The sequence below is a fragment of the Protopterus annectens genome, chromosome 9.part0, assembly GCF_019279795.1.
Source record: "Protopterus annectens isolate FY-2018-M chromosome 9.part0, PAN1.0, whole genome shotgun sequence".
Taxonomy (NCBI): Eukaryota; Metazoa; Chordata; order Ceratodontiformes; family Protopteridae; genus Protopterus; species Protopterus annectens.
This window is the reverse complement of record NC_056743.1, coordinates 1,719,316,185-1,719,339,682: the sequence shown is the minus strand read 5'-3', so window position 1 is coordinate 1,719,339,682 and position 23,498 is coordinate 1,719,316,185. Positions and strand designations below refer to the sequence as shown.

The following is a 23,498-nucleotide window of genomic DNA, read 5'->3' as shown; positions in this document are numbered from 1 at the left end:
AAATAACAGTGGAAAATAGGACATCCCAGCTTGGCTCATCTTTTCAAGCACAGCTTGTCAGAGAAGACCTTTTCCACCTTAATTTGTGCCTTTGAACCTTCATAAATCCTTCTCATTAATCCTAGTATTTTATTAGGGGAAGCAAATGCTGTCATTACCCTATTCATAAAATCCCACCTGACTCTACTGAATACTTTTTCTTCATCAACAACCACCAACAATAACTGTTTCCTTGTACTAAACTGCTCTTTGTATCATTGTACTACTAATGCTGTCAAATGTTTTCCCCCCATCAGAAAACCACATTAATCAGTATCCTTCAACTTTGGTAATACCTACCCGATTCGTTTAGCTACTATAGACATGAATATTTGGTTTTAGAATTGAAATGGGTCTACCTAATGCCAGATATGAGGGGTCTGTACTTTCTTTTGGTAATACAGCCACCACTGCTTTCTTCTAATATGCTAATACTTTTCCCCCTTTTAAAATATTGCTCTGTAAAGCCTTCCTGCTCTTTCTTCCATAATAACTTCCAGATTTTCACAAGAATACTGTGTATTCCTAGGGGCTTTCTTATTGACTGATTATCGATCACCATTTTTATCTCATGTCTTCTTATGTCATTTATTAATTGTTGAACCTCATCTTCCTTTAACCTTGGCATAATTAAACCTTACATAAATAGTTGCATTTGTGCCTTTTCTTGGTTTACTTATTCCTGTGCTTTATATAATTTCTCATAAACTGTCCAAAATATCACTAATACAGTAGCCTCCCTCTTATCCCAGGCTCTTCATTAACTGGACATCAAATTTCTACTGTAGTCCTAGCAAAAGACAACAGAGAAGAACAACACTTCCACCTCCTCTGGGCCAAATAATGACATTCATTTAAATTTTAGACGTCATGTTCATTAGAAAAATGCATGCTAACACAAATCCTGTTGTTCTAGCTGATTTATAACCTATACATTTTATTTTGTATGCTTTTTCTGATTACCTAGCCATTCATTTATCCAGCCTAAAGTCGGTCCCAGCAAGTCTGGATAAAAGGAAGTCTACTGTACCTCCAATGGGGATCTCTTTTTATTTTCTTGTCATAGGTTCCCTAAGTCTACCTGCAATTCTTTATTCTTTCTGTTACACACATCACTGTGCTAAAAATTTCTTGTGCTCTGGAGTTGTTAATTGCTCAACAGCAACCTTTCTAACGATAATATACAAATAAATACTCCCTTATTTTCCATTTGCTGGTGTGCAGTTGCTCCTCTTTCTGTTTGTTTCAGATTCCCCTTCTTCTGCAGTGCTTTAACACTTGACATCCACTCTAAACAATCCGTGTTACCTCTTTCCCATATCTTTTCCTGTCTTCCCTGTTTTTAAATTCCATTTTAATTACACTCACTGACTCTCTCTTCTAAAATAAGTTCCATGTTCTGTAATAACTCTTGAGTCATATTCACTGTTCCTTCAATTCCTACCTTTTTTAACAGATAGGTAGGAAAGCACCACTATGTCATTTTTACCTGCATCTTTATCTTGGTTTTTATCGGTGCAGTATGTGATACACTTATTGGATGGGTCTCAAAGCCTTCAGCTAAATACACATGGTCAGTTGACATATAATTTCTGGCCAGTATACCCCAGTTATTCTGTCTCCGGGAGTAATACCTACAGTATGTCTTGGTTCCTGGTACTGAATTCATATCCTGTATACCAAATATTCTCATGTACTTTTTCAGTAATCTACCTTCTTATTTCCCATCTGTGTCCCCCGATGCATCCTCACTATTGTAAGTCAGGTTCCAATCCCCGACCATAAATAATTTTTCCTGTTGAAAGTCTATTTATTTCTTTTAAAATTCTGCTAAACTCCATGACAGTATTTATAGGTAGAATATAAATAGATGCCAGCATAATCCACCTTCCCTCTAGATAACCTCTTACTACCACAGATTTGCCATTATTGTCATTTTTCTTCTTATATCACTATTGGAGCCCCTCTTGTAATCACTATTATTACTTCCATTTCCTTTGTCCCTGATACTTTGAAAACACACAGTTACTTAGAACACATTCTAATCAAGGAGAAAGGAACAAATCACTAATAACGTTCAAAAAGTGGATATTTAGTGAATGCTTTTGTCCTGACTTGTGTGTTTGTCAAGGATGCCAAGGGTTTTATGTTGACAAAACTGAGAGAGCACTATGTAAATGTATTTATGAACACCTATACGCTTTAGAAAATAAAAATTTGAATAATTCTCTTTACAAATACACACTGACATGTACTGGGCAAGTTAAGTTCAAGTTTGGGATTTTAGAAATTATTAACAAGGACCCCCAGGGAGGGGACAGGGTAATAGGATTTGTAGTAGTGAGGTTAAATGGCAACTCAGGTTGGGAGCCATTTACCCACCGGGTATCAAAGAACATGTTTCTTTGGTATCTGTTTTAAAGGATATAGCTTTAAAGTTGTAAATGATGGTAGTATCTATTTTTGTTGTTTACTGTTTTATACTTTATACTTTTTAGATTTACTTTAATTTTTTATAATGCGTAATTTTTTACATGAAACCAAATTGTTAAAGATTGATTCTGCAATGTTGTTTGATTGAACACTAATTGATTTGAGTGTGCTAATTGGGAATGGTATTTTAGCAGTAACAATGGTGAAGCACTTGGTTTGATAAAGTCCAGGATTTACGTGGACGAAAGTGCTTACCATATTGACTACTGCATCTTATTTTTGCTGTATTTGAATTGGTTGCTGCTTTTTACTGAATTACTGTGTGGAATAAATCCATTTTTTTCAATTCTTTTGGACCGAAGGATTATTTTTACAAGGTGGTGAGGCTGAGTTGACCTGGGTGGATTGTTGTTTAATATAGTTAAAAGTTAGGCTTTCATTGTGTGGTTTGAAATACCCTGTTAAGTTCTTCCTTCTTTTCCATTTACAGTGTTATTTATTTGAGTGATTCCAGTCCTGTTCCACAGATCCCTGTGAAATTCAGAGTTTCCTGGGACTGAAAGTCCATTAGTTACCATACTGTTGTACATGCTGCTGCTGAGCTATTCTCTCTAATCTCCTGGGAACATATTCCATTTGACTGAGTCCTAAAAATGTTCAGCTGTCAACAGCAATATTAGCATTGTCTATATTGTGCTACTGTCTCCTTTAGTTTCAATTGTATGACCTTATCTGGGTGGGGTTAGAGGATAGGCTGTGCCGTTAACATACTCCTTATTACATTCAGTTTTTGCTTTCTTTCTAATTTCTTCTCAAAGTTCATGAGTCTATCCATGAAAGTAGTATTTTAAGCATTTTCTGCATGCTTGACCACAAAACTGTTACAGGCCCAAATGGGTTCAGTAGCTTGTTTAAAAAAGTGTGCACCTGGTAGGAAGGGTTATTGGAGTCAAAATGTACAGGCATAGTTTCACTGGGATTAGCAGGCAGAGTCCTTTCATATTTGAATATAGTATTTTTTTCATGAATGTTTTCCAAATTAATACTGTAAACGGGGCTCACTCCCAAGTTGCGACATCATGGTCACTGAATATTCCCAAGGGCATTTGCAGTGAGATAGTCTGGAACTGGATGTATGTTTGCAGAGTCACTAGCAGTCTCTTCTAGTCTAGTACTGTTTTATTTGCCTGCCATTCTGGGGATACCAAAAAAGTCACAAACTTACAGTTACCTGCACACTTTTTAGTCAAGAAACAATTTAAAAAAACAAGCATTAATTATCAGCAAAGTTCAAAAATTGGATATGCATTGAGAACTTTCATAATGGACTTCATCAGAATAATGCAAAAAATTACTACAGAGTTTATATAATAATCCACACAAAAATCACATGATGATCTCATTGAGGTAATGTCCTCACAAAATCAAACATATTAAAATTCTAAAATCATCATCTTCTTTTGGCTTTTCCCATTAGGGGTCGCCACAGCGGATCATTTGTTTCCATTTCTTCCTGTCCTCTGAATCTTGCTCTGTCACACCAACCACCTGCATGTCCTCCCACCACATCCATAAACCTTATCTTAGGCCTTCCTCTTTTCCTGTTACCTGGTAGCTTCATCCTTAGCATCTTTTTCCCAATATACTCAGCATCCCTCCTCAGCACATGTCCATACCAATGTAAAATTGCCTCTCTGGCTTTGTCTCCAAACCTTCCAACTTGGGCTGACCCTCTAATGTACTTTTTCCAGATCCTGTTCACCCTCGCCACACCCAGTGCAAATCTTAACATCTTTAACTCTGTCACATCCAGCTCTAACTTCTGCCTTTTTGTCAGTGTCACTGTCTTCAACCCATATAACATAGCTGCCTCACTACCCTCTGTAGACCTTCCCTTTCACTCTTAACAGGTACTCGTCTGTCACAAATCACTCCTGACACTCTTCTCCATGCACTCCATCCTGCCTGTACTCTCTTCTTCACCTGTCTTCCACACTCACCGTTACTCTGAACTATTGACCCCAAGTATTTAAACTCAACCACCTTCTCCACCTCTACTCCTTGCATCTTCACCATTCCTCTATCCTCCCTCTCATTCACACACATATATTCTGTCTTGGTCCTGCTGACCTTCATTCCTCTTCTCTCTAGAGCATATCACCATCTCTCCAGGGTCTCCTTCACCTGTTCCCTACTCTCACTACAGACCACAATGTTATCTGCAAACATAAACATCATAGTCCACGGGGACTCCTGTCTGATCTCGTTTGTCAACCTGTCCATTACCATTGCAAATAAGAAAGGGCTCAGAGCTGATCCTTGATGTAATCCCACCTCCACCTTAAACGCAACCGTCACTCCCACCACAGACCTCACCGCTGTCACACTACCCTCATACATATCCTGTACCACTCTTACATACTTCTCTGACACTCCCGACTTCCTCATACAATACCACAACTCCTCTCTAGGCACCCTGTCATATGCTTTCCCTAAGTCTACAAAAACACAATGCAACTCCTTCTGACCTTCTCTGTACTTCTCCATCAACACTCTCAGAGCAAACATCACATCTGTAGTGATCATTCCTGGCATGAAATCATACTGCTGATCACTAATCATCACCTCCATTCTTAACTTAGTTTCCACTACTCTTTCCCATAACTTCATGCTGTGACTGATCAATTTAATCCCTCTGTAGTTACTACAGCTCTGCACATCACCCTTATTCTTAAAAATCGGTACCAAAACACTTTTTCTCCATTCCTCAGGCATCCTCTCACTTTCCAAGATTTCATTAAACAATCTGGTTAAAAACTCCACTGCCATTTCACCTAAACACCTCCATGCTTCCACAGGTATGTCATCTGGGCCAACAGCCTTTCCATTCTTCATCCTCTTCATAGCTATCCTTACTTCCTCCTTGCTAATCCATTGCACTTCATGATTCACTATCCCCACATCATCCAACCTTCTCTCCCTCTCATTCTCTTCATTCATCAACCCCTCAAAGTACTCTTTCCATCTGCTCAACACACTCTCCTTGCTTGTGAGTATGTTTCCCTCATTATCCTTTATCACCTTTACCTGCTGCACATCTTTCCTAGCTCAGTCCATCTGTCTAGCCAGTCGGTAAAGGTCCTTTTCTCCCTCAGTGTCCAACCTATCATACAACTCTTCATATGCCTTATCCTTAGCCTTTGCCACCTCTCTCTTTGCCATGCACCTCATCTCCTTATACTTCTGTCTACTTTCTCTCTGACAATCCCACTTCTTCTATGCCAACCTCTTTCTCTGTATACTCTCCTGTACTTCCTCATTCCACCACCATGTCTCCTTGTCATCCTTCCTCTGTCCAGATGTTATACCAAGCACCTTTCTAGCAGTCTCCCTTACTAGCTCTGTTGTAGTTACCCAGCTATTTGGTGACTCTTCACTGCCACCAGTGCCTGTCTTAACTCATCCCTGAACTCCACCTCACAATTACCCTTTTTCAGTTTCCACCATTTGATCCTTGGTGCTGCCCTCACACTCCTCCTCCTCTTCTTGATCACCAACGTCATCCTACAAACCACCATCCTATGCTGCCTAACTACACTTTCCCTGGTCACCACTTTACAGTCTCCAATCTCCTTCAAACTGACCCCTTCTACATAAGATATAATCCACCTGTGTGCATCTTCCTCCACTCTTGTATGTCACCCTATGCTCCTCCCTCTTGTTAAAATATGTATTCACCACAGCTATGTCCATCCTTTTCGCAAAATCCACTACTATCTGACCTTCTGCATTCCTTTGTTTAAGACCATACCTACCCATCACTTCCTCATCCCCTCTGTTCCCTTCAGCAACATGCCCATTGAAATCTGCTCCAATCACCACTCTCTCACCCTTAGGTACAGTCATCACCACTTCATCCAACTCACTCCAGAATTTTTCTTTCTCATCCATCGCACACCCAACTTGTGGAGCTTATGCACTAACAACATTCATCATTACACCATCAATTTCCAGCTTCATGAACATCACTCTATCCGACACTGTCTTCACCTCCAAAACACTCTTAGCATACTGTTCCTTCAGGATAATTCCTACGGCATTTCTCCTCCCATCCACACCATGATAAAACAATTTGAACCCACCTCCGATACACCTAGCCTTACTCCCCTTCCATCTGGTCTCTTGCACACACAATGTACCAACCTTCCTTCTGTCCATCATATCAGCTAGCTCTCTCCCTATACCAGTCATACTGCCAACATTCAAAGTTTCGACCCTCACTAGCACAGTCCTAGCCTTTCTCCTCTCTTCCTGCCTTTGGCCATGCCTTCCGCCAACAGTAGCCCAGTTTTCGCCAGCACCCTGTTGGCTAACAGTACTGTTGGCGGTCGTTGTTAACCTGGGCCTCGACCGATCTGGTATGTAAATATTTACTGCTGTCCACATGAATAATTTGTTTTACGTCAGATGCCTTTCCTGACGCAACCCTCCCCATTTATCCAGGCTTGGGACCGGCACAAAGAAATGCACTGGCTTGTGCATCCCCAGTGGCTGGGTTATTAAAATTCTAAAATATAAAAACAAATTAATAAATTATTTTTCTTCTTCTTCTTTCAGCTTTTCCCGGTTAGGTGTCGCCACAGTGGATCACCTGTCCGTTCATGATTGGCTGTGGAGTTTTATGGTGTCGAGTTGCCAGCCCGGCACCCAACCTTCCACAGAAGGCACACACATGCACTCACTCACGCCTAGGGCTAATTTAGAGTGTCCAATCCACCTACAGCATATCTTTGGGATGTGGGAGGAAACTGTCGCACCCGGAGGAAACCCATGCGACCACAGGAAGGGCATGCAGACTCTGCACAGAAGGTACCCCAACCAAGGATCAAACCGGAGAACCTCTTGCTGTGAAGTGGCAACACTAACTGCTGCACCACCGTGGCTGCCAAAAACAAATTATATTACTTTAATTCATTTTACCTTTCCGAAGCCCTCTTTCTTTTAAGAAGCATTTCATACTTATCACGTCCTCGTGTAGACATATCTGCCATTTGGATTCACTGCCTTCCAGTCTGCTTTTGTAATTCCCTCTCTTGTAATCACGTGGTTCATGGTCAAGTACTTTTAAACAAAAATGTTTTCGTTTTACATATCAAAGTATGTCTAAATAGGGTATTGTTAGCATCACCTTTTTATAGCATACTGATGCTCCTTGATTCCAGTAGATAACTTGTGGGTGGTCATCCTAGAGAACTACTGTTTTCATTGTCAGCCAATCTGGAGATGCCATAAAAAAAAAAAAGCACAAAACTGAAGACACACAGTTACCTGGCACATTTGTTAATCATGAAACAACTTAAAACAAAAAAAAAAAAAAAAAAAAAAGCATGAATTGCTAGCAAAATTCAAAAACTGGATATTTATTGTAGGTTTTGTCTTGTTTATCCAATGGACTTCATCAGAATAATGTAAAGGAATCCCTACATAATATATGTATAACTTTTCACACAGAAACAGATGATCATCTCTATGACATCACATCCACACAAAATCAAACATATTAAAATTCTAACGTATAAAAACATATTGTTCAGTTACATTGATTTAATTAATTTTAACTTCCCTGAACCCTTTTTACTTTCAGAAACACTTGATGTTTGTTTCATTAAGGCCAGAGTACTTATCCACATTTTCAACAAAATATTTATTCTGAATTTCATTATGACTGTAATTTGATCTGCATAGTTTATGTTGCTTTATGCACAGAATATAATTGCTTTTTTAGTAGGTTGAGCATCCATGACTGTTGGGATAAACTTTGATTTCTTCTTCCAGGTGTATGGCAAATAATCATTTTCCACAAATGCTAAGGTGTTCCTAAGTGTTATTCATATTGATCACTGCTGCAGTAGCCTTTGTTATATGGATGCTATCCTATCAAAGATATAACAGCTAGCCAGTTTCCAAAGCTTCAGGGCATCTTCCGCATGCCCAAACTGTCAGTCAGCTCAACCTGAGCTGACTAAAAAGATAGGTTTTGTCCACCAAGCCCTTCAGACCTTTCCTGACATTGAAGAGAGTGCTCCTCTGTGGGCTTTCAAAGAACTATGGCCACCCTGTGCTGTGTCTTTACTGAGCAGATAAGTTCCATAGGTAAGTACTAGGCTTGCTGCCCTTGTGGGCTATTTAAAGTCTGACCAATTTCTCATGCCAAAGGTGAAACTTAAATCCTGTACTGTGTGCCTGTGATGTAAATGTCTTAACCAATATACCAACCCCCAAACCCAAAAATCCCTTTGGAGAAAATATCCACATTTAGAAAAAATTGTTTATTTTACTTTCCTTTTTAGGAATGTTGTTTTTAAGCTAACTGTATTTTTAAATAGGAGTGCACTTCTTTCCTGTTAGTTTAAAACTTGTTTAAAGTAATTGAAAGTCAGTTTTTCTGTGAAGGAATTGTGTTTGTTTTATTTTGGGGGGGCTGACAGAGTGTTTTAAAGTGCTTTATATTGTATCTTTGTGTGAGAGGTCTCTTACAAAAGCTGGGATTCTAAGAGAACATTCAAAAGTCTTCTTTGACTCCTTCTCACATAGGATTGTGTTACTGGGATGTCAGCTAAGCAGCTCACTTAAAAGAGCTTTTCTTCCACAGGAAAAAATAGATCTATATCTAGATCTAGGTCTATTTCTAAAGTTTTTCACTAAGACTTCATTCACTGCAAGGGGGAAATACCGTAGAATTTTGGATCTTGTGGCATCTATGATTATCATGATACCCCAGTCTAGACTCCATATGAGAAAGATACAATGGTATCTGAAGTCTTTTTGGTCCCAGCACCAGCATCCTTTGTCTTTTCAAATCCCAGTGTTGGGGTTTGTCAGAAGAGAAGTCACATGGTGGAGACAGAAGATTTCCCTAATCGAGGTCTCCCCTTCTTTCTCCCTGCTACAAAGCAGAGAGTCACCACAGACCCCACAGATTTTGTTTGAGCAGTTTCAGGAGAGATAAAAGTGCAATATATATGTGACATCTCGGACAGACACATTAATGTAAAATAAATGCTTTCCCTGATCACTGTACTCAACTCTATTAATCATCTTTGATCCCCTGGACCTCTTCAAGTTGTTACAGATAATACCACAGTAATGCTGTACATCAACAAGCAAGGGTGAACCAGTTCTCATCTCCTATGCAGACTAGCCATGTTAGCTTGGGATATATCTTCACAGCATAAGCTTACTCTGCAGGAATCCTGAATTCTGTCAGAGGAAAACTGAGGACACAGAAGCTGAGCAGGACCAGGGCAGACCCTCACAAATGGAAACTAGTTGGGTGGTCTTTCAGTATTTGATCTATCTGTGGGGAGTTCCTCAAATAGATCTTTTTTTACCTCCTCTCTGAAAATCAGCTGTCAGCCTCCTTGCAAGAAGCCCTGGAAGACAGATGCCTTTTCCTTTCATTAACAGGAGTGTTCCTGTATGCCTTTCCACCCTTTCTACTGATATCCAGGCTACTTCTAAAGATTCAGATGGAATCCCTTGAGATTATCATGCTGACTCCCTTCTGACCCAGACAACAGTGGTTCTTCCCTCTTTTGGAAATGGCTAGGGGCTTTTACCACACGCTTCATCACAGAATGGATCAACTCACACAGGATCATGGGTGCTTCATATACCCCAAACCCAGTCAACTTCAACTGACTGCCTAGAAGATAGGATGTTAATTTCCTTTTGGCGCCTGTTTACTGAAGACTTCCAGCAAGTACTAATGGAGGCAGGAAAACCTGTGACTTGAAAATTGTATAGTAGCAAATGGGAAAGGCTTTCTATTTGGTGCCAGCAACATAACCAGCACCTGTTAAAGGCTAGTTGTGTGAGTTACAATCCTATGGCTTTTCTTATTCCCCCAAGGTTCATTAATTGGACATATCAGCATGTCTATCCATGGATAGTCCTCTTTCAATGCATTCCCTTGTAAAATGATTTTGAAAGGGGGTTTTGCATAACAGGCCTCCAAAAAAAAGGCGTCCCTTTCTTGGGATCTTAATTTTGTGTTGCAGAAGCTAACACTTGCTCTGTTTGAGCCAGCTAATCTGGCTGACTTGAGGTTCTTAACAGAAAACTGTTGTTTCTGACCTCTGCAAGAAGAGTGTCTGAGGTACAAAATTTTAAGAAGAGTCAGCCCTATCTCATTTAACACAGAGACCATGTTTCTTTGAGAGTTAATCCTTCTTTCATGTCTAAAGTTGTATTCAAGTTTACTTTAGGCCAAACTGTCCAGTTATTCATTTCTTGTGAAGGTAAGATGAAGGACCAACCTGTGACTAAACATAGTATTTTCAAATGGTTGTCTTAGGCTTTTGTCTTTTGCTGTACTTACCACAACAAAACTTTTTCTTGCAGGGTCAAGGCAAACTCTGCCAGGGCCTTGGCTTCGTCTATGGCTTTTTGAAGAGGGACGGATTCTAGAAGTATTCTAGAAGCAGCAGCTTGGTCCTCTACACATACTTTTACAAGACATAACAAGCTTAATTCCTTCTTTAGGTCTAGATCAGAATTTGCTAGGACTGTTCTCCAGGGACTGCTGGACCTTTCCCCTTACATCTCCTAATTGTAGTAAGCTAGGATAATCTACCCATATAGGAAAGGCTACTGCAGCAGTGATCGATATGATGAACATAGTACAGTTGTGTAGGTAAACTTACAATAACAGTAGATATTTGAATGATCATTGTTGCAGTAGCTGCTCCCTCCATTTCCCTTGTTTTTTTTTTCTTTTTTGTATTGCTTATGCCAGGGTATGAGTATTTATTTTTGTTGCTCCTAGCATTGTCCTTTCATGGCTCAGCTTCCCCTTTCTGTTGCATTAAAGCTATAAAGGACTTGACACCCAAACCTGTCTTTTTGGTCAGCTCAGCTCGAGCTGACTAATGGTTTGGAATGAATTGAAGGTGCCCTGAATCTTCGGAAGCTAGCCAGCTGTTATATCCTTGGCAGGATATAACCCATATAGCTAAGGCTAGTGCAGCACTGATTATTCAAACATGTACTGTTATACGTTTACTTACACAACTGTACTTTCTTGGTACTTTTCCTTTCTGCCACAGTTTTATCAGGAGCATCTCTTTCAGCTGGAATGATTGTATTTTTACTAATACTGGTCTCTGCTGCTTTCTTATTGCTGGATTTGGTGCATAGACATGATGAGCCTCCTCAATTAAAAAATCCTGATGTGGCATATCAGTTCAGTTGCTTATTTTTGAAACAGCACTTTTCGAGAAACCTCTTTTTTAGCAAGTCCATATAAGCCTCTCATTTGTTTTATATCCATCAATGTGAATTTGCTTTATTTTTCCTCTAAATTACTATAAGACATTTCTTCCACGAAAGACAAAACCTGAACTGCTTTTTTGCTGAATAGCTGTGATGTTCTTCATCATAAGCATAGCTGGCTCAACCAGCACCCTATGTTGCTACCATGAAAAAAAGCACATTACTGAAATTAGCCAACCACAGCATTGTAGCAATCAGCTTACTACAGTTCGATCCATGACACTGTCCTGATCCTGCATTGTAGTGATCAACTTTTTACATGTAGATGACCATGCCCCACTCCAAAAAGAAATCCATTCCTTCTACTGACACACCTACCCGATGGCCAGATGTACAGCACCCCCCCCAATCCATTCACATCCTCTTTCTGTGCCCAGCCACAACCCCCCTCCTGCACTTTTTATTGAAAAAAATTCTTCTTTTTAACTGTAGCAAACAATTGCTACAGTTTATATCCTGCCAGCATGAAGTGCTACTGTGCTCATGGTTTAGTTAAAAAGAAAAATGTTCTTTTTAATTGTAAAAAAACGGCTTGCTATAGACCACAGACAGAACATTGCAGTTTTTAAAAGCCGATATTGTATTAAAGTACTACTTTCTAGTATTTTGGCATGCTGACTAACCCAGGGATTCATAAGATCCCCACCATAGCCCAGATACCTTGTTCCCATTTGTGATTCACAGACACAGTCTCAATGGGAAAAAAACTTCATTATGGGTTGATTTGCATGTCTCTGAGTCATGCTTGAATAATGCAAAGTGACTTTTACGAGTTATCCCTGTTGTCTACTGCCCCCCCACCCTCACTCAATGTTCCAGGCTGTACTCATTAGTCTAGGGGGTATGTAGAAATATGACAGCCACCCCCAGCCTACACATACCCTTGAAACAGACCCCTCCCACCCAGTGACATTCACTTAAACATCCTCACCCATAGAGACACACACACACACACACACACACACACACACACACACACACACACATGGACCTAAACTCTCACTACCCACCTGCTGCTACCTCCCAGGCAGACACACTCACACCCACTCACACAAGCAGCCCCTCAGATACATTCACGCATACACCTCCTAACCCTACCTTACAACTAAACTCTTCATATCTTACCGCTACTGGGATGGATGAACACAGCCTTTTGATTATGTTAACTACCGTAAGATGCAGGGAGCAGCCATGCTAATGTACATGACTGAGTGAAGCCACGAATGGCTCACCATGTAGTTGCCTTCCTAGAGCAGTTCTGGGAGATAGCTTTCTAGCTAACTAGCTAATTAGCATATACCTTACCCTAGAACTGCCCGATTAGCACGTAACACAACTGCAGAGACAGTTTGATGTGGTGCTGCATGTCTTTGTGTCGGGACTGTCTCTGAATGCAAAAATGTTGCTGTGAGCTGTACACCTCATGTACAGTTTGCAGTAGCCTTTATGAATGCAGCCCAGTAAGTAAAATGCCACATCTCAGATCATTAACAAACAAGGCAGTATATCATATTGGGGCACACACTGGCATTTTAATATGGCAAGAACTGTGTTTTTTGTAGCAAAAGCCCATAGATGAAGCAACTATTGCTTTAAACAATGGAGTTCTTAATCATAATGCTTTCATACTGTGAATCCAGTAAACAGTCTGAAAATTATTATTGGGGTATTGGAAATAAATTCTGTATTATGTGACTGTGTTTTACATCCATGAATAACCCCAAAGGGTTGTGTTCAGTACAGTGTTACAGATAATTACTGGCATCCTGTTTGAAATAAATGTTTATCCATCACATTTCTAAAAGCAGAGCTTATGTGGTCATGCAAAAAGCTCTGAACCACACATTTTACCAGCATTTGTGTGCGCATTATAAAAAAAAATGTCACTTTTAGTTAAGTACATAATTACAGTCTGTATATATGCCTGTGCCTTAACAAGGAAGAAATAAGAATGAGAGGAGTAAAGTACAGAATGTAAACTACATGAAAGGCTGAACATTACATATTTCATAGCTATTACAACTGGCAGGCCTCATTTTCACTTATTGAATATTCATCGTTGGCAGGTAGTAATTCATCTCTTACGTAAACAAAGAGGTTTTATTCTTTGATGCTGTTTATTCTTAACTCCAAATGCCAAAACCTGAGTCCCTCACCAGAAAAGTTACAGCACAGTTTGTTCAGTAGAATCATGCATACTTGATATGCTTCACAACCATCTTGTGTTATTATTTTAGATGTTTGATTCTCGGCTGGAGTGCCTTCTGTGTAGAGTCTGTATGTCCTCCCTTTGGTCGAGTAGCCTCCGAAAGACATGATTGATTGGGCATGCCTTCGCTGAAGGTTGGGCGTCGGGTTGGCAACTCGGTACCATAAAAATGTACTGCCAATCATTAGCGGACCGGAGTTCCGCTGTGGCAACCCCTAACCGGGGAAAAGCCGAAAAGGCAAACAACAACCAGCAGAATTCTTTCAGGTTCCTTAGGTCAGACTGACATTAATTGCTACCCTGGTAGTGCTTTCAGATAACAGTTTGCAGAGTGGTACTGATAACACCACCACAGGCATGGAAATTATATTTGATCTGATATGAAACATAGCTTACATGGATTCAAGCACTGCAGACATGTATTTGCACGTGTGCATGTGTCTATGCATGTTTATATGCAAGTGTACATAGAAATATATATGTGTGTGTGTGTGCGCGAACGCATGTATTTGAGGCTTTAAGAAATGTGTTGCCACTGAATGTTACTGAATGTGTTGGAAATGAGAAAAAAATAATTACTCCATGAATGTTAGAAGTCTTTTAAAAGATCTGTTAGCAGCTTTCATTATAAAATATACCTTGTAGGTAGACAGTTTGCCAGAAAACACAGTGTTTGCTTCCTCATATTCTGTGAAACTGTATATTTTCAACTTTATGTACAGCTGAGCACATTAAAGGAAAGAAATATTCTAACTTGTAAAAAAGTTGTTTTATTTACTATGTCATAGAAGATTAAAGTAAATCATGTTTAAGAAAGAAAAGTGCCATCTAATTCCTAATTTTTTTCCAAGGACATGCGCAGTTCATTCATGGAAATTGTATTATATTCTGCTAAATGCAAATTGTCATAGTCATATAAACAAGGTATTACAGTGATATAAAACAGAGCAGAAACCCGAAGTGGCAAGTAGAGGAGCTCTACCTTCCTTCCACCCACTGATGCATGGGCCTTGCCCCCATACTTCAACTGCTAAGAATCAAAGTACCTCAAAGAAAGAGGGATACTTGGTTTCACTTTGAATCCATATATTGCCAGTGTCTTTGAAACAGTGCAGTCTTGAAGTTAATGCATTTAGGTTTACCAGGCAGTGGGAGCAAAGTCTGTCAATTTAGGATGTGCATGAGGTCACAATTTCCCTGCAAAGATTGAATAATTATATGCACTTACATTTAATTTCATACACACACACACACACACACACACACACACACACACAACTACTTCTGTGTATGATATATTTACATACTACAGCTACCAATTGTATGTGTCTACTAACTACTGCATTTCTTTTAAAGAGCAATGCTCTTAAATACAGCAGTACAATGCAGAGCTAATTAGAAGGTGTGATACTGCAATTCTCTAGCTAGGGCAGATGCATGTCCTTACATACACAGAAGCTGCTTGTAAACATAAACTGGATTGGGGAGCAGCAATCTTTGTTTCATACAATTCTTTTTAATGAAAAGGCAGATGCTTAATTTACTGGTACTATTAAATAGTAATGAATGTATGGTTCATAGGTTCATGTGTGTGTACTAGGCTAGTGACCACAGGGGGTCATTTTAAGCCTAGCCATGCATCCTAAATCTCTGACAAGTTCTGGTATCATTGGTAAGTGTAAGCAGGAGCTTGGGAGATAAAACATTTACAAGCAGGGACCTGGGAGATGAACCATTTGTAGGCTGCCTGTGTCCATTAGAGACGTAGGTGACAAACCAGGGATGAATTTCCTGCTCCCAATCTAGTTGCCCAAAGTACAATTAAAATGTGTTAAGAGAGCAGCTCTGCTTCACATGGATGGGTGAGCCTGTTTCAGAGATGGGATAGTCTCTGGAATGCCTACTTGTCTCTCCCACAGGTCCTGTTGATAGCACAGGCAAGGTTTATGCCTTTAGAATGGCTAAATCTGGTAGATTTAAGTCAAATGTTATGGGTGTTGTAACTTTCTAGGGACATTTAAAATCGTATCTGTTGTAAATATGGTTAATTTTAAGGTCCGGTGCTGATTTATGTTTGTGCTAATTTTTACATGTTAAAATTTCCCAAAAACATTACATCCAAGGTATTTATTTGATTGTTTTATTTCCTGTCACAGAATGACAAACCAGTAAGCACAGAGACTTCTTCAACACCAGAAATCTTGCCTTCTCGAGAATCTAAGAGGTCTTCAGGGAACTCGCTTCAGAGGTGTGCATTTTTCAACGTTTAGCTTATTCTTTGTCCATGACCCATTTAAATCTGTATGTGTATGCATGTGCCATGTGTGTATGTGATGATGTTTGAAAACTGAAACTGTTGGTCAGTGTTAACCCCCCCCCCCCCAGAAATATTTAAGTTCAGCTGTGTTCTTGCCTTCTGAAAACTGCAGCTGAAGTCACTTGCCGTCAGAAGAATTTTATTTTTCTAAAGATTTCTGACAAATGTCAATTCCTTTAGATTTAGTTATCTGTATAATTCCTATGTTACAGTTAAGGAGGGTTTATGGCTTGCCTTTACTTTTATGAATGTTTTCATTTTAATGAGTTTAGGTAAACTAGTTTTAGTATTTTGACTGTCCCTTACATGGTCTTCACTCTAATGTGTGGTGGTCCTGGAGTGGCATCCTTATCAGTCATGTGATAGGTGCTGTCTACCAGTGTTGCAGGAGTTTGGGAAAATGCTGTTGCGTCTAAATTTTTGTTTCACTGCCACTGCTTAGTGTTGAAATTAATTATTCTTGACCTCTTAAATTAAGCTGCATGTTTATTCTGAGATGATAGTTTGGAAGCTTATAGGGAAATGTTTTTATTTTTGTTATGGAAAACCGGAACATAGAAGAGATACTAGATGAGCTATCACAAGGACCATGGGGTGCCTAACCATATGCACTTTTAACTAGACAGTCTTAAAAATTCTCACTATGTTTTATAAGCATTTAATAATGCTCAGTTCCCAAACTGAGCAAGGCTGTACATGATAATGCTGATGTAAATTTGTGTCTACCCTTCTAGTCATCAAGACTAACTTTAAAGGTTGCCAGAGTTGTACTTTGACCTGTAATGATTTCTTATTCATAGACTGAGAATAAGTTGAGTCAGAAACCTATATCTCCAGTGAGTCTTGTTTATTTGCTAGTGTAAGTTTAGGTCCCAGATGTGGGTGTTTGTAGAGCCAGTAGTTTTGTAAAGAAACAAGTCAAATGAAATTGGGTCTTTCATGGCTCAAAAAGCAAGATATACAGGTCAACTCGAAGCAGGTGAATATAAGACTACTGAATATAAGGAGAGTTATGGTAATTTGTTGGGTTGGTTGAAGAATTTAAAACCATTTATTTTCTTGGTTAAAAATCCGTAAGGTCTTTCCAGTTGAGTAATATGCTTGGCTGTGTACATACCAAAGGGAGCATTGTATTAGACTATGGGTCTGCTAAGGGATGACTATAGTAGTGGGATGACGTCATTGGATCTTGTATTCACTTGGAAATTAACTGGACCAGACAGATGGATTTCCTTCCTATGGTGGAAACATGATTGTAGTATGAGAAAGTTGTCCACATAAGAACCCATGCCTCTTCTGACCATTGAGACCATTTTCATTAAAACAGATGTGTGCAAATTTCAGCCCTTGCTGAAGAAGTTTAGAAGTAGTGGATAAGAAGATAGCAGTACCCAGCTTGCAGTCATCATGGGATATTGGCTTGAACCACTGAAAACTAAATGCCAAACAGAAGAGGGCCCAGTGCTGACCCCCATGGGTACCCACAGTATTTACAATTTTATGCTAAGAGAGAGTACTAGTAACCTTCATAATTTTGGATCTGTTAGCTAATTTGCAATCAAGTAGACATCGATGGGGTTTACACTATGTTTGTCTAGTTTTTCAGTAATACCAGTATGGAAAGTAGTGTACATGCCATGGTGGTGCAGCTGTAGCATTGTTGCCTCACAACAAGAGGTTCTCCCGTTCGATTCTCAGCTAGAGTGCCTTCTGTGTGGAGTCTGCATGTCCTCCCCACTGTCGAGTGGCGTTTGAAAGACATGCGTGAATGGTTGGGACCTTCGTTGAAGATTGGGCGTCAGGCTGGCAATTTGGCACCATAAAAAAAATCTACTGCCAATCATTAGTGGACCGGAGTTCCGCTGTGGCAACCCCTAACCAGGAAAAGCCGAAAAGACAAACAAACCAGTATAGAAAGTAGTGTCATAAGTCTTGGGTGGGTCGATATAAGCAGTGTGTCTAGAGTGATCACTATCCATAACCTCTGTAGCCTTTTCAAAGTTGTTTACTAAGTTCAGGAGACAGGAAACTGCATTTCACAAAATCAAACTGATTGGGGTCTAGAGCAGTTAAGATGTTCATCGTGCATACAGCTGCAGTCATAACAGATGGGTTATCCTGCCGTCAGGCGGGTCCTCAGTCGGCCGAATTCCAAAGTCTAGGTCCGGCGTCGGTTGTCGTCACTTCTTCCCTGACGTCAGTGCTCCAGGGGTATAAAAGAGGCAGCCGACGCCATTTTCTTCAGTCTTTCTTGCCGCGCGGTGCCCGAAGCAGAAGCAGTTCGCAAGTGCCGGTCGGCCAGCTCCTGAGATTTACGAAAGGATTTCAGCCGAAGTCTTCTTGAAAGCTAAGTACCCCGTTGGGGAAACTTTTCTTGCCTCAAACCGATTCAGACAAAGTTAATGATTGCATTTCATGCGGGAAGCAAATACCGCATAAGGATTTCCACTCTTTCTGTATACCTTGCTTAGGCCCAGACCACGACGTCTCGGCCTGCCGTTTTTGTGCTAGATTCAATAAGCGCACTATTAAGCGTCGGGCGGAGTTCGCCCTTCACTTTTTTGGCAAAAAATTTAATTATATTATGTCGTCGGATACTCCGACTCCAGTTTTGAGCAAAAAACGCAAAGATAAGGACTGACATACAAGGTCCGCACCACCTACTGAAACCACGCTAAGGCCGACTACCGGTTCTCCGGTACTCAGCAAGGCACCTATGCAGCCCCTGAGTACCGATGACAATGCATTACCGGTGTCTTCAGTACCCGAGGTCGCAGGCTTCTCGGCCCCCCTTCCTACTACAGATCCCAACGCCACTCCTCGCAGGGAAACTCAGAATTTAGACAGGCCTACCATTTCTCAAGGAGTCTTCAGGCCTTCCTCCTTCTCTATTAAAGCCTTCACTAAATCTAAAGCAGCCATGAAAACAAAAAAACAGGTTTCTCAGACCCCCTCTCAAGGCACCATGCCTAAAAAACAGATGCTTAAAATGGCTGAGGATTTGATTACTCTTATCAGGGGTTCTCATCCCCCCTCTGACAAAAGGCCCAGATTAGAGGAAGACTACCCTTCCTCAGATCAAGCTTCTATTACCTCAGAACTATCTGAGGAACAGGATTATGCCTATTCTCCATTCAAAGACTCTGATGCAGAGGAGTCTGTTCCCTCGGTCTCCCCCCCCCTCTGAGGACTTCTCTTTTGGGAAAACCCTGCATACATTGAGGGAACACTTTCACTGGGAAGGCCAAGATTATTCAGATTCCAAGAAAAGGCTCATGGAATTTCTTCTGCTCCCCCAGCATAGGCCTCTGGCTAATCCCTCCTATTTTAGATATATTGGATGATGTGTACACAGAAGCCAGCCTTAATCCTGATTCTTTGCCACCAGCTCCTGTTAAACTGGACAGGTATTACCGGGTTCCTGATTCTCACCAGTTCCTATATAAAAGCCATACTGCTGACCCAGAAACAATTTCACAGGGTCCCAAGGGAATTAAGGCCTCTACTGCTAAAAATCCATTACCTTCAGAGAGAGATTCCAGAGCTCTAGAAAGGTGGGGGAAAAAGGTGTACACCTCGGCCACTTTAACCATGAGGGCATTAAACTGTCAGTTCCATATGTTAAAAGTATCAACAGTTTTTGATATCTCAGCTGAAAAGCAAGATGACACAACCAGAACAACCAGATTTAAAAGAGTTGCAGGATTTGTTGCATGGTGCAGAGCAAGTGGGTAAACATACCTTGCAGTGTGGTTTTGATGCTTTAGAGGCCTCATGTAGAGCTGCTGTTATGGGGTCTGTTATACGTAGGCATGCTTGGCTCAAAGAGCAAACCTTGCCAGATCATGTCAAAGCTAAATTATTAGATGCTCCTCTTCAAAAATATGTATTGTTTGGTGTTAAAGCTGAGGAGGTGCTAAAGAAAATGGAGGAAAAAGGGAAATCAATGCAGACAGTGAAAGATTTCCTGCAGGTACAGCCTCCATGTTTCAGCAGAAACTGGCCTTCAAAAAATTGGTCCTTTCCAGCCACGGACAGACCTCAAAGGGGCAGATACAGGCGCCCAAGGGGCAGAGGGCAACCTCAAGGATCCTTCAGAGCCAGACAGTGGCAAGCACCAACCCCAAGAGGTGGAGAAGGTAGATCACAGTCTTTTAGAAAACAGACACAACGACTTCCCCCTACTCCTGCCAAGCAAAGCTTTAATGGCAGCACCCTTGGGCAGAAAATTGACATTATTCTCAAACAATTGGCATATTGTAACAAAAGACAAATGGATTCTGGACATTATAGACAGAGGCTACAGGTTCCACTTTCACACCCTTCCAAAAATGAGAGGCATGCCAAACCTGCCACAAAAATCAAAGGGCAGAGGCACAAAAACAAGTTTCAGCTCTCATAGACATGAAAGCAATTCAAGAGGTACCTGCAAAAGAACAAGGTCAAGGGTTTTATTCCAGACTATTCCTGGTACCGAGGAAAGACAAAGATTGGAGACCTATCTTAGACCAATCCATCCTAAACACATATCTACAGGTGCCAAAATTCAAGATGCTCACATTACAGCAGCTTCTTCCCATGCTGGGCAAGGAGTCTTGGCTAGTAACATTGGACCTCAAGGAGGCATACCTGCATGTCCCTATCAGACAAGATTGCAGAAGATACCTCAGATTTCTTGCAGGTTCAACCCATTACCAATTCTCTGCATTGCCCTTTGGCTTATCTACTGCGCCCAGAGTGTTTACGAAATGCCTGGCATCAGCAATCGCTTTCTGCAGACTACAAGGGATACAAATCTACCCATATCTGGATGACTGCCTGATCCAAGCGGACAGCAAGGACATTCTACTGCAGCACCTGGCGTTTGTAATAAAGCTGTTGAACTTCCTTGGATACACAGTCAACAAAAAGAAATCAAAACTAATACCCTCTCAACAAATAATTTTCCTGGGTGCCAGCTTGGATACAACCACCCAGATGGCCTACCTCACGCCAGACAAGCAAGGGCAACTGTCTCAATACTTCAGAAAAATGGCAACTTACACCAGGCTAACTGCAAGGAAAATCCTGCAGGCTCTGGGATTCATGGCATCTTGCATCCTACTAATCCCATGTGCAAAGCTGCAAATGAGGAAACTTCAGTGGTACCTGAAAAACTTATGGTCTCAACACAGCCACAGCTTGGAAACAATTATCCCACTCATTCCATGCCTTCAAAAGGAATTTTTGTGGTGGGCTCAAGCTTGCCAAAGAAACACAGGTCTTCCTTTCTGTGTACCTCAAGCAACTCAAATCATCACAACAGACTCCTCAGATTATGCCTGGGGAGCACACATGACAGATCAGTGCATTCAGGGAAAATGGACACGAAAAGAGAAGCACCTCCACATCAACCAAAAGGAAATGCTAGCCGTGCAAAAGGCTATTATGACCTTCAAAGACCTACTGCACCCAGGCCAGCTATTTATAAAGACAGACAACACCACAGTGATGTGGTACATAAACACAGGATGGAACTCATTCATACCCCCTGTGCAGGCAAGCCATGACCCTATGGAACACAGCACTGGAATTGCAAATTCAACTGCAGGCACAATTCCTGCCAGGGAAGGAAAACACACCGGCAGACAACTTAAGCAGGAATATGACAGATCCACATGAATGGAAGTTGCATCCTCAACTTTTCACAAAGATAACTCGGGCATGGGGACAGCCAGACATAGATCACTTTGCTACCCACAGAAATTGCCAGTTGAAAAAATTTTGTTCAAGGACCTATCATCCACAGGCCTGGAAAGTGGACGCACTTTCCTTCACTTGGGCAACATTGACAGTCTATGCCTTCCCACGTCTTCCTCTGCAGCCCAAAGGTCTATTAAAAGCCAGAGCAGAGAGGCCAAAAATGATTCTCATCGCTCCAGACTGGCCAAGACAACACTGGTATCTGCTCTTGAGGAGCCTGACACACTCCCCACCATGGATCCTAACTCTAGTCCCTCTTCTGTTGTCCCAGCACAACTACAAGACCCTTCACAGCCATCTCAAAACTCTAAATCTAGCTGCATGGAGAATTCCTTGATTTCCCAACAGTTTCTCCTCTCCAAGGAGGTGCAGGATGTCATCTTGGAGGCCAGAAGACCTTCTACTAGAAAGGCTTACTCCGCCAAATGGAAACGACTTTATGCCTGGAATCTCGAAAAGGGACAGAATCCTTGGGTAATAAATATACCTCAAATTTTACAGTACCTAGCTGAGATGTTAAACAATGGACTTTCCTTCTCCTCCATCAAGATCCACGCTTCAGCCATTTCTGCACAATACAACACAGATCCTCCATTATTCTCTCACCCTCTCTTAAGGCAGTTCCTCAGAGGGGCAAAGAATTTAAAACCCCCAAGGAAACCACCAGTCCCTGCTTGGGACCTCAACTACGTATTGGAAAAGCTGACCCTTCCTCCCTTCGAGCCAGCTTCTTCAACAGAGTTACAGTACTTGTCATGGAAAACTGCCTTTCTTCTGGCTATCACCTCAGCACGCAGGGTTTCGGAGCTACAGGCCCTCATGGCTGTGCAACCATTCATCATTTTCCATCAGGACAGAGTTTCCTTACGAACCAATCCTACCTTTATGCCAAAGGTAGTATCCAGTGTAGCTTTGAATCAGACTATCCACTTACCTACCTTTTATCCTAATCCACAAAACAAAGGGGAAACACTACTACATTCCTTGGAAATTCACAGACAACTACGTTACTACTTGGACAGAACAAAGCCATTCAGGAAATCTGAGCAACTCTTTGTGTCCTATGCTGTAGGTGCTCAGGGAAAGGCTATTTCCAAACAGACAATTTCAAAATGGATAGCCCACTGCATACGCTTTTGTTACTCATTTCATGGAAAAACTGTGCCTGCATGCATCAGATCCCACTCCACCAGAACCACAGCTACCTCTGCAGCCTTCCTCAGGGGGGTCCCTACCAAGGACATTTTGGAAGCAGCCACCTGGAGTTCAGTGCACACTTTCTCCAAGCACTATCACCTCCCACTATACTCAAAATCTAGAGCGGGCTTTGCCACAGCAGTCCTGCAGGGCATCCTAGCCCCTCCTAGTTCCACTTAGTGCCTGCCACCCTTACTTAGCTTTGGGATTCTACCCATCTGTTATGAC

At 41.1% G+C, this 23,498-nt stretch overlaps 1 protein-coding gene across 1 annotated transcript in view; it reads left to right on the top strand.

The window, feature by feature from the left end:
* LOC122812231 (serine/threonine-protein kinase N1-like) overlaps positions 1-23,498 on the top strand; it is a 2,446,550-nt gene that overhangs the window by 1,636,835 nt on the left and 786,217 nt on the right. Inside the window, exon 13 of the mRNA XM_044084586.1 lies at positions 16,171-16,262. Within this exon, the coding sequence (XP_043940521.1) occupies positions 16,171-16,262 (92 nt within the window). The remainder of the gene's footprint in view (positions 1-16,170; positions 16,263-23,498) is intronic.